Source organism: Natator depressus, chromosome 9, assembly GCF_965152275.1.
Source record: "Natator depressus isolate rNatDep1 chromosome 9, rNatDep2.hap1, whole genome shotgun sequence".
Classification (NCBI taxonomy): Eukaryota; Metazoa; Chordata; order Testudines; family Cheloniidae; genus Natator; species Natator depressus.
In genome coordinates, this window is record NC_134242.1 from 34290171 (window position 1) to 34306971 (window position 16801).

At 43.3% G+C, this 16801-nt stretch overlaps 1 protein-coding gene across 1 annotated transcript in view; it reads right to left on the reverse strand.

Annotated features, from left to right (window-relative positions):
• COL4A3 (collagen type IV alpha 3 chain) overlaps positions 1-16801 on the reverse strand; it is a 108055-nt gene that overhangs the window by 34921 nt on the left and 56333 nt on the right. Inside the window, exons 20-28 of the mRNA XM_074963896.1 lie at positions 16482-16517; positions 12337-12501; positions 11001-11093; positions 9716-9811; positions 7867-7937; positions 4491-4679; positions 2963-3131; positions 2001-2093; positions 597-701 (exon numbers count right to left, since the gene is read on the reverse strand). Of these exons, the coding sequence (XP_074819997.1) occupies positions 597-701; positions 2001-2093; positions 2963-3131; positions 4491-4679; positions 7867-7937; positions 9716-9811; positions 11001-11093; positions 12337-12501; positions 16482-16517 (1017 nt within the window). The remainder of the gene's footprint in view (positions 1-596; positions 702-2000; positions 2094-2962; positions 3132-4490; positions 4680-7866; positions 7938-9715; positions 9812-11000; positions 11094-12336; positions 12502-16481; positions 16518-16801) is intronic.

The following is a 16801-nucleotide window of genomic DNA, read 5'->3' on the forward strand; positions in this document are numbered from 1 at the left end:
TCATGGTACTCAAAACACCTTCTATTCCCTTTACCAAGAGAGCTGGTATGGCATGAACATAACTATATACCTTATAACTAAAGCATTGGTACTTACAAAGGCCCTATCACTGTAATATATAAGCACCTCAGCGATACAATAGTATTAGCCATCACTGTAGTATCTAAGTGCTGCACAGAGAAATTAGATCTGTGTGGCAAGTGTTTTAGTGGACCTCAGAGAGTCTTCTCTCTCTCCTTATAGGAAGTTTTCCTTGAAGTACATTATATGTTCGGTGTGTCTCTATATGCATTTTCAAGATGTTATAGTAAGGCAAATTGTCCAGCTAAATCCTCGTGCACGTTTTTCCAAACATACTCCATTTTCTCAGTTCTGATGCCTGACTTTTGGAAAATAGATAAAAATATTATTTTTTATTTGCAATGTACATGCTTTAATGTAGACGACTGTATGAATGCTGTAATACAGACCCTTTCAAGGGTTATTTGCCTGAACTGTGTATGGGTTAAAATAGTTTTTCTGTCAGTCTCTCAAATGATTTTATTCTCAAAAACAACTAATAAAGAATTATAAAAAACCATAAAGGAGAATTCTACCTTTTGGACCAGGATCTCCAGGAAATACAGTCCCTGAAAATCCTGGAGCACCGTCAGACCCAGGTAATCCCAAATCACCACGTTTTCCTCTAGATCCAACATTACCTACCAGAAGAAAACAAACTCTCAGATATTTTGCCATAGATCTTCTGCATTTAGCAATTTGGTGTTTGCCACCTTACCATTCCCCATAATGATGTCATAATCAATTGGTTCATTAGAACTCAGACACCATTTCTACTCCTACTTTGTCAAGGTCAGACTTGACAAAGCCCTGGCTGGGATGATTTAAGTTGGGGATTGGTCCTGCTTTGAGCAGGGGGTTGGACTAGATGACCTCCTGAAGCCCCTTCTAACTCTGATATTCTATGATTCCTCATTCTAACACTTTCTTCCAGGTGATTTTTTTCCAGATAAAATGCTAAACGTCAATCACAGGGGCATAAGTCTGCAAGTAAGGCATATACAATGCCTTCTGTATGTGCACAGGTCTGGGATGCATGTGTGTAGCTATGTGCATATACAAATCTTTGACTTGCATGTTCATATTGACCACACACGAACATGCATTGTGTGTGGGGGGAAGGGGGGATGAGACAGGCAGGCAGTATAGCTCTATCTCAGCCGAGGAGTCCCCTATGCTGTTTAGGGGCTGCTTTAAGGTCCCTTTGTGCCATGGGAGCAATGCAAAGGGGCTTTAAGATGGACAAGAATCTGGCCCCACAGTCTTTGAAATCATTTTGTGTAACCTATAAAACATAACATTTTATATAAAAATGTAACAGTGGATTAAAACCCGCAGCAACAGTATAGAACTATGTTACATAACACTTAAAACAAAAAGAAGCCAGAAGCTTTGTTACAAATCTGTTCTTTCCAGCAAGCTCGGAAACAGTGGTTGAGGTTCTGTGCTATGCTTCTTTACGGGTTAGCACAGAACTCCCAGTCCAGGGTATGGTGGTGGAGGTGGGATGGCCAAAAGTGGCTTTAAGCCACCTTTGTGCCCTCTCAATTACTGCCTTCTCTGAGGGCTGGAGCAGCCTCAGTGTAATTCAGACAGTGTTGGGAACCATTCTAAATTATAGCAGTCTCCCCAGGCTGCCTTATGAATAGCAACACTGCCCAGAATCTCCACAGCACTAAGTGTTCCAGACATCCCCCAGAATGTTCTTCCTGCCCCCATCTATGCCCCCTACACCAGGGCTTGCAAAGGGATCCTCGGAAGGCAATCTTATGGCTGTCTCTACAGTGCCAGTGAGCAGGGAATTCACTCAGATGGACCCAGAACTTTTAGGGTCCGTGTACACTCCTTTGGCCCTTTTACTCAGCATAAAGAAACCAGAGTGTGGGTTAAAATTTCATGCAGATTAGTTTTATTGCATTTAACCTAGAAGATGCTCTCACCCATTGCTCCTGGGGGTCCTGGTAAACCCTGTGGCCCCCGAGGTCCTGGTGGTCCAGGTATTGGATTTACTGCACTAAGTTCTCCTTCAGGACCTTCAGAAAGTATATATAACAAAAGGTTAAGGAGGTTTGTGGAGATATAGTGTGTGCTCTTGCGCTTTTTAAAACAATATTCATAGAAAATTGTGTTCAGTTAAAAATACTGTATTGAACAGTTTTGAAGCTCCAACAAGCCCATAGAAATGGGCTACATAACAATTAAAGAGATAGTATTTTACTGCTGCCAAAAAATCCCCTAGACACTTCTTTAAATATTAGAAAGTATGGAATTGTGCACCAGGAGGACACAGCAAAGGAAGCATGCAGGCAATAGGACATCTTACAGATACTTAATCCTCAGATCTATTCCAAAAAGATCTAACGTGTCTCTCTGGCTGCATTGATTCTGAAACCTCCAGGAATAATCCCAGGTTTGTCTTCAAGATTTCAAGCCAACAAATAAGAGTTATCATCAGCATGGATGTTGAAGTCCATCAGGACAATAAATGAAAAAGCCAATGAAAGACCAAAAGAGACTCATTTAGACTGGGTAGGACTCATGATGTGACAGTCTGTACACTACAAGGATTCCCAAATGTATCTTATCCCCAGGATCAACAATCAAATTGATACAATCAAATATTTTCATTTTTGGGAGGGGAAACCTATGCCTGATAGAGTCAAAGTGTCTTCTGGCCATCAACTAGCACCGATGACTACTAAATCTTTTTACTGCTAGGGTCCTGTGAGTCTAGTGTCTATTAGCTTATCTCAGAAACCTTGACTATCTTTCTATTGTAAACTACTTTGCATTTTTCCAAATCATGTCATTTGCAACCACACAGGTCAGTTCATCAGTGTGTTTGAATGAAAGTCAAACACTTTAAAAAGGGAAGCTAGTGATAAGATATAAAGTTACAAACCAATTGCTCCAGGCAATCCAGGCAAACCAGATATTCCCTTAGCACCTTTGGGACCTGTCATTCCTTGTGGTCCATATCCTGGTGGTCCAGTGAGCCCCATTTCTCCAGGAAGACCTGGGTTTCCAGGAAGTCCTGATAACCCTCTGTCCCCTTTCAAACCATCCAGTCTCTATTAATAATGAGACACATTTACATAGTGTGCATTGCTTATTTTTCCATGTTAGTTCCAGCAGCAACAAGTTTTGATACATTGGACTGATTATGGTCTCACACTATTTTAACAAAAGAATAACTCCATCATCTTAAGCAAAGTACTCCTGACTTACATAGTGTGAGATACAAAATTGTCTGATTATTGTATCCTTATCTAATCCTGTGCCTTTGTGAGATCCTAAAAGAAAACGCTGCAAGAATACAGGAGATATTTGCCCATTCTGGGATACTGCCTTCTGATCCTCCCAGGGAACCTACTTCTTCCAATCCAAATTCTTAGAGACATTCCAGCAGCTAAAACTAATGAAGAGGACCTTTAATGCTCCAATTTATGGAGATGTAACAGAGACCATAAAAATGATTTGATCAGTACTTTGATTTGACCAAATTTGCCCATGTATAATGGAAGCTGCGCACACAATTCCATGCAAATTGCAAATGAGTAAGTGTAATCAAAACTTTACCACTTTGCCACCATTTTAAGCCACACAGAAAACACTAGACAAACATTATATAAAACATTAGACAAAAATATAAATTTCTGTCCTATGGGAAATTCTGGTATTTTAATATTGTTGTCCAAATTGGGATGAAAAGTTGAAATATCAACATTTTTTACAGAACAAAAAGTGCTGAAAAAGTTTGATTCCCCTAACCCTTGTAGCTACAGAGCAATCAGCGTCAATGCCTGGATATTTTTTATGATGTATACATTTAAAGACCAGAAGGGACCGTTTGATTATCTCATCTAAACTCCTGCAAAACACACACCATAGAATATTACCCAGTAACTCCTGCATCAAGGCTATATCCTTGATTGCGTTAGAGCAGGGGTTCTCCACGTTTTTCTTTCTGAGGCCCACCCAACATGCTATAAAATCTCCATGGCCCACCTGGGCCACAATAACTGATTTTCTGCATATGAAAGCCAGGACTGACATTGGGGGATAGTAAGCAGGGCAATTGCCAGGGGGCCTGCAAAGCTACACTGCTCAGGCTTTGACTTAAGCCCTGGGTAGTGGAGCTCAGGGCCCCAGGCTTCAGCCCCATGTGGTGGGGCTTTGGCTTTCTGCCTTGGGCCCAAGTGAGTCTAATGTTGGCCCTGCTTGGTAGACCCCCTGAAACCTGCTCGCTGCCCCCTAGGGGATCCCGGACCCCTGGTTGAGAACCACTGGGTTAGAACATGTTTAAGTTTACTTAGCTATCTTTACAGTTGTTACAGTGTTTTAATTCTAACGAATAGGGCTGTGCAATGTACAATTATTTACTTAGCTTTCTATTAATTCTAAAATAATTAAAAATAATGTATACCAACCCGTTCGCCTTTAGAACCTTTTGAGCCTTTTGAACCATGTTTTTTGTGCAATCCATCTGAACCTTTCTTCCCTGGATTTCCTCTGATCCCTGGATCTCCTCTGTTTCCTTTTTGCCCTTCTGGATACACATATCCTGGTTCACCTTTTGGTCCCTTAAGTCCTTTATCTCCTGGAAAACCTGGAAGTCCCTAGGACACAGCAGTTAAGAATTTCCATGTTAGATTTATGTCAAGTCATTTTTTTATATCAACACTAAGTGACTAAGTTTCTTTCTTTCTTAGGCAATTCTTTAGAGGGTCCCAGGATTTTAATTTAATTTTGTCTTCACTAATTACACTAGTCAAATAAGAATTAATTATTTTCATTTGCTTGTTGTCCCTGAAGCTGACAAATTAAGTTAGGGGGTCAGATCCTTGGCCCTGCTCCTTCCCCTTTGCACTGCTTTGGTGGAGGAAAGGGATGACAGAAAGATGGCTTAAACCACTAAGATGGGAATTTCCTATTGCATGCTAATGCTGACACAGATGGCTCTATGTTACCCACTACGGGTCCCCCAGCGTAGGGGACATTTGGGGACTGGAGCACACTATACTCTGGTGATCCTGGGCTGGTGAATTGATGATTGTAAGCTCTTTGGGAGAGAGATGATCATTTTATTCTGTGTTATACTTAGGGGCCCTACCAAATTCATGGTCCATTTTGGTCGATTTCATGGTCATAGGATTTTAAAAATAGTCAATTTCATGATTTCAGCTATTTAAATTAGAAATTTCATGGTGTTGTAATTGTAGGGGTCCTGACCCAAAAAGGAGTTGTGGGGGGGTTGCAAGATTATTGTAGTGTGGGTTGCAGTACTGCTACCCTTACTTCTGTGTTGCCTTCAGAGCTGGGTGGCCGGAGAGCAGTGGCTGCTGGCTGGGAGCCCAGCTATGAAGGCAGAGTCACCGCCAGCAGCAGCACAGAAGTAAGGGTGGCATGGTCTGGTATTGCCACCCTTACTTTTGTACTGCTGCTGGCGGGGCGCTGCCTTCAGAGTTGGGCACCTGGCCAACAGCCACTGCTCTCTGGACACCCAGCTCTGAAGGCAGCACAGCAGTAGGGGTGACAATATCACACCTCCTCTAAAATAACCTTGTGACCCCCCCCGCAACTCCCTTTCGGGTCAGGGCCTCCAATTTGAGAAATGGTGAAATCTGTATAATATAGGGTAAAAGCACACAAAAGACCAGATGTCATTGGGGGAGGCCAGATTTCACGGTCCATGATGCCTTTTTCATGGCTGTGAATTTGGTAGGGCCCTAGTTATACTGAGTCCAGCACAGGGAATCCTGGTTTATGACTGCGACTCCTGGGCACTACTGTAATATGTATAATAATAATATAATAAGAATTAATTAATTAATTAACAGGGAGCCACTACTGCTGGTGCAAGTTGAAGCAGACACAAGGCATATCCCTTAAAGATGCTTTGAGGGAATCTTTGTCTCCTGCCCCAGCCAATGGAGCGATGGCTTTACATCCTCTAAAAGGGCAGTGTCATAAATATAAAGGGAAGGGTAACAACCTTTATGTATGCAGTAACATATTAAATCAGTTCAATTAACCTAGTTGGCACCTGACCAGAAGTACCAATGGGAAAAGAAGATACTTTCAAATCGAGATGGGGGAGGAGGGGGAAAGTTTTGTTTGCTTGGTTGGTTCCCTCTTGGGACAAAGAGAGAGACCAAGCAGGTAACCCAGCTCCTACTGAAATAATACATCTAAAATTACAGAAATTGTAAGTAATAGCAAGGAAGTGTGTTAGATTATCTTTTGTTTTAGCTTGTGAATTTTCCCTATGCTAAGAGGGAGGTTTATTCCTGTTTTTGTAACTTTGAAGTTGAGCCTAGAGGGGAATCCTCTGTGTTTTAAATCTTTTTATTACCCTGTAAAATTACCTTCCACCCTGATTTTACAGAGGTGCTTCTTTTACTTTTTTCTTTATAATAAAGTTCTTCTTTTAAGAACCTGATTGATTTTAGTGTCCTAAACATAAAGAGTCTGGTCTGTACTTTTATTAAAAGCAATTGGTTGGTATATTATTCTCAAGCCTCCCCAGGAAAGGGGGTGAAGGGGTTTGGGGGGATATTTTGGGGAAATAGGAACTCCAAATGGTCCTTTTCCTGAATCTTTGTCTAAATCACTTGGCGGTGGCAGCAATATCGTCCAAGGACAAGGGAAGGATTTGTGCCTTGGGGAAGTTGTTGACCTAAGCTGGTAGAAATAAGCTTAGGGGGATCTTTCATGCGGGTCCCCGCATCTGTACCCCAGAGTTCAGAGTGGGGAGGGAACCCTGACAGGAAGCATAAAGCTAGCTTTTCATGCACTCTCTGGGGCTCAAGGAGCCACTGTGCCTGCTTGAGGGAACAATGCATCCCAGAGTTCCTAAGAATCAGAGCTGCCCTTAGCATTTTGGGGTGAGCCAGTCAAACATTTCCAGTGCTTTGTAGGGGAAATGGAACCCCATGGCTTGCACTGGAGTCTAGGAATAGTCACCAGCATTAAGAACAGGTTTATAAAGGACAATTATCTGAATAAATATGCAGTTTGGGGTGTATGTAGTGAATTTAAACACACACGCTTTAAAAACATTAACTAATTAGTCTCCACAACCACCTTTGACTGTGAGATAGGTATCATTGTCATTACCATCTTTATTTCACTGCTGAGGACATTAAGATAGAGAGATTTGACTAAGATGATAGAGGAAGTCAGGGTCAAGCCTAAATTTGAACACAGGAGGCTCTTGCTCTCAGTTCCCTTTAAAATTCAATAGGTCATGCTGCCTCTCACATTACTGAGATTGTAGCCTCTGGTAATGGGTTTCAGGATATGGCCTATGGATGGTCAGCTGGGAGAGGAGCATATAACAGACAGAGCACCATGAGTGACAATGTGAGGAGCACTGCCCCCATAAACATGCACTGATTTGGAGAACTTCAAAAAATCAAAGGACCAGTGAGCATGTATTTCATGAAGCTCAATGGCCAACCCAGGCATTGTAGTATTCATGGTGATGTGTATTTCCTTGAGATATTTAGGAAAAATGTATGTTACACTTCCCACCCTAGTGATCGGTTTACACTGGTTCATATGTTTGAGGATATCTTTACAAGGAAAAAAACTAAAGCACGTTTTTTCCACACCCCTCCCCATTTTTTAATTACAACTTAAATTAGCCCTAAATCTAGACTCTGAAAATACCACCTTCCTGGAACCATCAAGCTAAAACAGTAACAGTATATCCTGCATATGGCAATACAACTAGACACCATGATTCTCAGCTCACGAAAATTCAATATTGCAACTGAAAAACCCATTTAACTTAAATCTTACTTGAGGACCTGAAGGACCTTGTCCCCCTGGAGAACCTCGAGATCCTTTGGGACCACCTATTCCTTGTCTACCTGTGACAGGTGAAAGATAAATGAATGAAAAACTGATTTGACAGGCTCTCGTACTAACATACAATACAGAGAATTGCTGCCTTTCGGATACAACGCACATCAACAAACTGCCGTGGAAGATACATTGGTAAACGGATGGCTGGTGGGTATATAACAAAATCCCTCCAGTATACTTGTTATTTTGGAATTTCTTCCTCCCCATTATTAATTTCCTAGAAAAATTACAATACAGGCTCCTTACTAAAGGTTTCCTAGGTAAATGTTTTCCCTGCCAGAAAAATATTTTCATGTATTGACAACTTCCCTGAGTCTCTGACTCCCTGATACTGAATTAATTCCATATACTTCCACAGTGTTCTCAAGGAACTGAACTCCTTCCAAGATGTCATACTCTTCCTCCTGGGGTAGTTTCCTTCTAATTGTTCCACTGGAGAAATTATGTGTGTGTATGTGGTGGCGGGCAGGGAGTTCACGCTCTGTGAGATTAAAAGGATTGGAGTTTGCCTCCCTAAATCAGCAGGTTATTCTAAGACTGAAAGGCTCCATATTCAGTTCCAATCTGTAGCACATTCATAGACTCTAAGGCCAGAAGGAACCACTGTGATCATCTAGTCTGACCTCTTTTATAGTACAGTCCACAGAACTTCCCCAAATTAATTCCTAGTGCAGGTCTTTTAGAAAAACATCCAGTCTTGATTTAAAAATTGTCAGTCATAGAGAATTCACCATGACACTTGGGGGAGTCACAAGTAGGTTTCAGAGGGTCCAAGCAGGGCCAGCATTAGACTCGCTGGGGCTAGGGCGGAAAGCCAAAGCACCACTGCATGGGGCTGAAGCCCATGGCCCTGAGCTCTGCCATCTGGGGCTGAAGCCAAAGCGTGAGCAACGTAGCTTTGTGGAGGCCCCGGTGGCATGGGGCCCCAGGCAACTGCCCTGCTTACTACCCTCTAACACTGGCCCTGGCTTTTATATGCAGAAAACACTGGCCCTGGCTTTTATATGCAGAAAACCAGAAAATAGATGGGCCCTGGAGTTTTTACAGCAGGATGAGGGGGCTCAGAAAGAAAAAGGTTGAGAACTCCTGTGTTAGGACATTGATACGTAAACATTCAAGTGAATTTTCTTCTGAGTTAACAGTGACTCGGAAACAGGTAATGACAGAGTGCCACTCCCCTTCCCCTTTCCCCCACGCAATCCTTCCTAAATAGGTTATAACCATTGATGTTAATATTCCAATAGTGCGAACCATCCCACCAGGTTTCAGTAATACCACCTAAATCGAATTTATGCTCATAAATGATCAATTCCAATTCCTCTAGTTTGTTACTAGGCTCCTCGCATTAGTGTACAGTATAGGCAATTGGAGAAGTCCTGTTTTCATGTCCTGTGGTTTCTTGATTAATTTTGTTATCAACGTCTCAGTTTTGTGCTGAGTGCTCTTTTTTTACCTTCTCCTTTTGCTCTCCGTGTAACCCCTCCTGACTATCTTAGCCAACCTGTCCCCAAGGAGAGAGCCTCCACCTCCATAGGAGGGGAACCAATCTAAACTGTACAGCCCCCTCTTCCCATAGAAAGTGGACCACAAAATCAAAGCCCTACATCCTGGATATACAGTCCCTGGCCCTAAACCTCCAGTTTCAGACAGTTTTGAGTATAGATTAAAAGAAGTATCTCATTGTAATTGAGGGAATGCTGTTGGATTTGTGCAGCTAAAGATGGTGCATGAAGAAACACTGGCATTTCCCAATAACAGTTTAGTAAAGCCAACTCCTTTTTACCAGTAACTCCTTCTTGACCGTCTTGCCCAGGAGCACCAGGAAGTCCAGGTCCTCCTAGAATATAACTGCATTGATTACAGGGACTTGCTTCTTCACCTGGAACAAAATTATACCTTCATTAATTGCTATACTGGCAAATTACCTCCGTGTTCAATGAATAACTTGCATCAGGCCCTCTCATTATTTGGAAAGAGAGCAGCTGGCTAGGCACAACTACCTAACATATGTCCTGGGTTAAAGAGGAGTGAAAACACTGGGAATAAAGCTTCATTTTAATCATTAATCATCAATAATCAAGGATTATTATCCTTTTAAATACAGCTTGTCTTATCTCTTGGCACCAGAGCCTACAGCACTGTCAATTAAAAGACAGGATCACCCAGTTTCAATAGCCTGTTTTTTGTTCACTATTTTAGTACTCTGCTGAGAATCTGTCATTTTAGCAATAAGCCAAATCCCGTAAAGCAGGAGGAAGGTGTGCCCAAGCCTTTAACTCCTATGCATGGTGGCTCCACAATAGGCTGGCTGACCCTAGACGTTGTCATCATCAGCATGTTAGAAAACACAGAGCTGCAGTAGTCCCTGTGGTACGATCTGCAGGGGGACACAGAAGGGCCCAGGCATGGGGACCTCATTTCCAGCCTCCTCTCTTACATGGCAGGAAGAGGTAAGGTTTGTGGGAGTGACTCTCCCTTCCCCAGACTGTCCTGAGTGGAATTGCTCTTTGTTATCTGGCTCCAGTATCTTGGTGGAGCAAGGGGGAACTTGGCCCTCTTGCTGTTTCCACAAGGAAGACATGGAGAAGTCCTGCTAACACTAATTAATTAATTAATTAATTTCTGATTGGTAATTCCTAAGGACTAGCCAGAATAGCATAATAATTTTTAATCCATCTACATATCTCAGTTTTTAGCTGAAAAGAAATGATCAGTTTATGTCAATCACAACACGGCCCAATCCTGATCTCACATGTGTGTGTATTGTAGAAACCATGCTGCACTCAGTGGAGTTACACTCACACGAAAATGAAGTATAGCAGAATCGGATCCAATTATTTTGACTGACAAACAGTAGAATGATCACATTCAGCTCTCTATTGACTCTTGACTGAATATGATTTTTCAGCTCAGTTGTTTTCTGTAAGTTACAGCAGCTTTCTTGAACATGGAACAGTTTGTTCGATAGAAAGGTTAAATTAATTTCTGCATCTTGTTGGTCCATCTGAATCAACAGTAAATTAATTCTAGGAACATATTTTCGCACACACACACACACGATTGCTGACCTTTCACTCCACTATCTCCTGGAAGTCCTGGAGGTCCCACACATCCGGGGTTTCCTGGAACTCCTGGTGGGTGCGTTTCAAACGTTACTTTACCTGATGATAGGATGAGTATGACAACATTAATTTAGCAGACTGTTCGAAGAGTTTTAGGTTTTGCAAAGAGAAAGAGAGATAGACACCATCATGATGGGTTGTAGAGGATATTCAGGCTCAAAGGAAGAACAATCTTACGCTAAACACATCTGAAAACTTGGAGAAAGACTGACAAGGCCTTGTACATGGAAGTACCAGAGGAAAAATCTGGTAAAGCAGCAGTAAATCTCATGTGGTCTGGTGGGTATGTTTGTGCTAATGGGGTGATGACCTTTAAAGAACATAGTTCTGTGACTCCAGACAAAGATTTTGTACTTTTATTTTGGATGAGAAGTAAATAAATTAAAGCTCCCGGTATGAAAGGGGAAACTCTGAACCCCAAATTTATGTTGCTCCTGTCTCTTCATTAGCGCTGCTTTTGGCATTCTCAGCTATTTCAAAACAACAGAAAAGCCTTTAGAAATAGCATAACGTATTTCCACCAGTAACACTTGGGCTAAAACAAATTACAAAGCCCTATTGTTTATAAAACAAAGTACTCTTTATTTGGCTTTACCATGAATTGCTACTTCGAATAAAAAATTTGTTCTGTGTTGCACACCCATTTGAATCCCACTGAGTTTGCATCTTCCTCAAATTTTATAACCTGCACTTACTCAGCTGATCACCCATTTCTCACTTACCAGCATTGCAAGGGGCGTATTCTCACACAGAATTACTGCTTCAAAGCCCATTGTAGTCAGTAAGAGCTTTGCCATTGATTTCAATAGGGTTTGAATTGGGTCCTGTTGAATTTACTGTTCCAGATTTACTGAAATTTTGGAAATGTCAACCATACAAATAGGCTTTCCTTTAACATCACCAGAGTGTTCTTCATACCTATTTTTTCTTCCTCACTGTGCAATAGATGTATACTGTCACCCATGTACAGAAAGTCCAACTCCCCTGTATTGCTGGAAAGTCCTTACATTTTTTGTACAGAATCTCAGAATAATGATGGAACCCAGCACCTTGTTACATGCAATGTTTCTGTTAATAATGCACATCACGTTTGCTCTTCGGAAATCCCATTCAACCAGGCTATTCAGAGTATTCTCAAGAAGTCACTTCTCATGAAGTGTTAAGACACTAGGCCAGCTTTCTGATCTCCACAGATGTTGAAATAACGCTGTCTTTGTAGCAGTGTAATTGAAACCATAATCTGGCCCATTATATACACAGTTACATAAGTTCTATGCTGTACCTGGCTGTCCTGGAGGACCTGGTGATCCTACAGAGCCAGGTCTGCCTGGAAACCCATGAAGTCCTGGAGATCCCACAGCATTCATGCCAGGCTGTCCTCTCTCTCCCTTAATTCCTTTCAGTCCTGGATATCCTTGTGGACCATTTATGCCAGGTCTCGATACACCTAACAAAAGATAAAACTGTTATTTAATTTCAGGATCCTAGATGAACCTATAGAGCTAATAAGAGTTTTTTAAAAGTGTGTTCTGTAAGACGGGAAGGTGTAGCACGTTAGAACTTTTGTTTCTATCATTCAAATGTGTGTTGAGTTTTGGCCATTTAGGGTATGTGTACACTGCCGACTTTACATGTGTCCAGGAGTGAGGATATGCTCAACCCTCCCCTGCCCCCAACCTTGTCCACACTCAAAACACCTGAAACGTGCATCTCAGGATGGATAGATCCCAAGCTAGTTAGCTCGTTTGAAGGTGTGAGTTTGTGCTCCAGTCAGCTGTAACCATCCAACTTTGCAGGTTGATGTGGTGAAGGCGCAGTAACTAGGTCTCAAATCTCAGTAGTTCTCCACTCCCATACCCACAATTCCTTGTACCCATATCTTTCTGCCCTTCCAGGTATCAAGTTCTCCTCACTCCCCCAGTATGCATTGGAAGTAGGATGCTGCAGTCTCCAAAGCTTACTACAGCTGAAAATACCACCCACTTGCCTCAACAGGTAGGAAAATTGATGGGGCCAGCAGTGATTGGGACAGCTCCAGTTGAACAGGGGAGGAGAACATATGCTGAGGGGAAACTGAAGTGCCCCTCCCTTTTAGAGTCCCTGGCCACTCACTGGCTATCTTGAGCAGGCAGGGAGCTGACTGGTCCCTCACCCTCCCCTTTCATTGGTTTGAACCCTAGCCCAGGCCATGTGGAGCCCCCTTTAGCCCTAGTTGGCTCTAGAAGGACTCTAGAATTTTAATAAATATCTGGCAGGAGTGCAGCTGGCAGCACAATTTTACCTGGTGCAGCAAGGACAACCCCATAAACACTCATGTTTCTAGAAGGCTGGTGGAGTATGGCATTGACCATTCTGCGCTCAGTGCCGAAAAAGAATGAAGACTTAAAACAGCAGTACAGGAAGTTCTGGGACTTGAACAAGGGTGAAAATTTTACAAATATTTACTATATTATCAATCAAAGGGAAAAAATGAGAAATTTTGTAATTTCTTTATTACACTTCAGGAAAGTCACAAGCAAAATCCAAACAAACAAATCACCAATGACCGCAACTGTCCCCAGCACCAACTCCACCCCATGTTACAAACATGCTTCAGGAAATCTGTTTAGAGGGGTTCCATAGTGGGTGAATTGGGGCAATCAATTATGGGGTGACTATCCGAACAATCACGCAATTACTTCAACTGTCCCCATCCCAACCGGTAAACACATTCCAGGAAAACTGTTAAAATGAATTATATACCGGCGTGAACTGTGACAAGCACAGTGACAATCCCAGCAAGTGCAAATCAGATAAAACTAAAATAATAAAAAGCCTCTTGTGGCCTGTATCAATTTTGGCATGTACCTTCATTTAAGGTTAAAGCAGATTTACAAAAGGCTACCAAAGTGCCCCCCAATAGCAGCACAAGTCAGACATCATCCTCTTTCTCCCGGCACTGCAAGGATCTATCAACCCTTATTTCCCTTGCAAGTCTGGACCCAGCACCAGTAGGGAGCTGGTTGCCTGTACTGGGCTTGCATACAAGCAATGTCCTGAGCCAACTCCATGTGGAAATACTTGCCTTTTGCCTCACTGATATTGTGCAGTGTGCAGCAGATCATGATTATATAAATGGCATTGAGCACACTGGGATCCAGACGTGTTTGAATGCAGCGCCATGTAGCCTTAAGCCTATCAATGGCACATTCCACTACCATCCTGCAGCTGCTGAGCTTGAAATTGAATTCCCTTTTCCCAGGGCCCTGACATCACTATACAGTTTCATGACTAAGGCTACCTTTTAGTCGCGGATATTTTTAGTAAAAGTCATGGAGAGGTCACGAGCAATAAACAAAAGTTCACGGCCTGTGACCCATCCATGACTTTTACTAAAAATACCTGTGACTAAATCTTAGATGCTCGGGTGGGCTCCAACGTGCTGCTGCTGCTCTGGCAGGCTCCAACGTGCTGCTGGGGAAGGGGGACCGCTCAGGGTCCTGTGGCTGCTCGGTGGGGTGGCACGGGGCAGCGCCTGGGACCGCTGCTGCTTCAGTGGCACCCGGGGCAAGCTGCCTGGGGCCGAGCAGCAGCCCATGCATCTGGTCCTGGGGCTGCTCCAGCTGCTCAGGCAGCCAGGGGATCAGCTGCACTGCCGTAGTAGAAGTAACGTAGGTCCTGAAAAGTCACAGAAGCCGTGACTTCTGTGACCTCCATGACAGACTTGCAGCCTTATTTATGAGCCATGGCAGAAGCAGGTATGTGGAGTCCCCCATAATAACTATTGTCACAGATACACCTTTCATAACCATATAGTTTGTTGGGAATAAAGTCTCTGCTTCCCCCTTTAAGTACCAGCCAAATCTCCTCAACCCCCTGGCATCGTGAACCTTTCCCGTACTTCCAGTGTTAGTGTTTAAGAACCTGCCTCTGTGGTCAACCAAGCCTTGAAGAATGATGGAATAGTATCCTTTGTGGTTCACATACTCACTAGCCCCTTTTGTCGGGCAAACCATGGGCAACTGAGTGCCACTGATGGACCTAGTAGAATTTGGGTGCCCCAGCACAGTTTGGGTCCCCCATCCTCTGAAAGCCAGCTGTTACTTCAGGAACATTTCTTACGTCCACCACCAGTGGGTAAACCACACAATTAATTGCTTCACAAACCTCCATTCTCACAACCCCAACAGCTGACTTGCCAACACCAAAGCAGTTTGCTATGTACCTCTAGCTGTCCGTACCACTAAACTGGGGCTCTCAAACTTCATTGCATTGCGACCCCCTTCTGACAATAAAAATTACTACATGACCCCAGGAGGCGGGACTGAAGCCTGAGCCCCAACACCCCGCATGGGGGGCTAAAGCCAAAGCCCAAGCCCCACCGCTCAGGGCAGGGGGCCAAAGCAGAAGCCCAAGGGCTTAAGCCCCAGGCGTGTGGCCTGTAACCTGAGCCCCACCACCTAGGACTTTTCAGCCTCGGGTGGTGGGGCTCGGGCTTTGGGCCCAGGCCTCAGCAAGTCTAATGCCAGTCCTGGTGACCCAATTAAAATGGGGTTGCGACCCACTTTGGGGTCCCGACCCACAGTTTGAGAACTGCCACACTAAAAATTTCCTCATCAAGTGGTCAGGCACCGGAGGATTGGTGCTAGTTCCTCACATGGCCCCATGAAGGTCTCTTTCCTCATGCGGAAGTTCTGGAGCCACTGCTGGTTCCCCAAGTCTGCAAGAAGATGTGATCACGCCACACCGTGCTACTTCTCCTGCACTAGAAGCATTGGTAAACCAAGGGGATTTTCTGGCAAGAGGAGCATTCTTCATGTCTGTCCAGTCTGCCATGAATTAATTATTCTCATCCCCCAAGTCCTGCTGGTTTTGACATCTCAGAAAATGCTCCTGAAATGCAATCCAGCATCTCGCTGAGCACCTACGCCACTGCATAAACATTTCACCCACAGAAGGAGCAGGTGCAGGAGCAGCTCCTCCAAAGGATCCATGACTTTGACCCTGTTTTGACCAGACAGAAGTGAGAGGTGACATGACCTGGAAGTGCCACTGGTAAATGTAAGAAGGTGGGGAAAAACGTCTTCTGCACAGGGGTTCAGGAAGGAAAGGAACATGGTACCAAGAACACACCACAGATCAGTTCCTGGAGTGGCTCCATCTGATGGAAAGAATACTGGAATACGACCCCTAAAACGGTAGCACTAAACTCAGGTACCCAGAGCAGCAGTGTGGATGTGGTTTTCTATGTGTGACCAGCACAACAAAGGTGCACTCTCAGATAGGCTTGCCTGGATTACACCTGCATGCACATGATCTAGTACTCGGGTATGCACACCAGTGTAGACATACATGAGAAATGATCACTGCCTTCACAATACTAAGTAAAATAATCAAAACGAATACTGCATTAGGCTTTTTAGCGTGCTGTCAGTTCATGACACATACCTGGTCTTCCTGTCACACCTAGGGGACCTCTTGGCCCTGCAAAAGCAATATATTAAAAATCTGAATTAAACCACTGTATATATTGGATTTTCATTATTCAAATACCTGTGCTGCTGTTTTTAACTACACACTGGATTGTATAATAAGGCTGAATAGCAATTTTGACTTAAAAAACAAAATTTTACACATATTTTGAACTCTGAGTTTTTAATCTGATTTTGCCTAATAGGGATTTGTCATTTGTCGAGTCCTGTAGTTGTTTCACAAAGAACTGCCACTGACATGCAATGAGAGTTTTATGTGCACAACAGTCGTGGGAT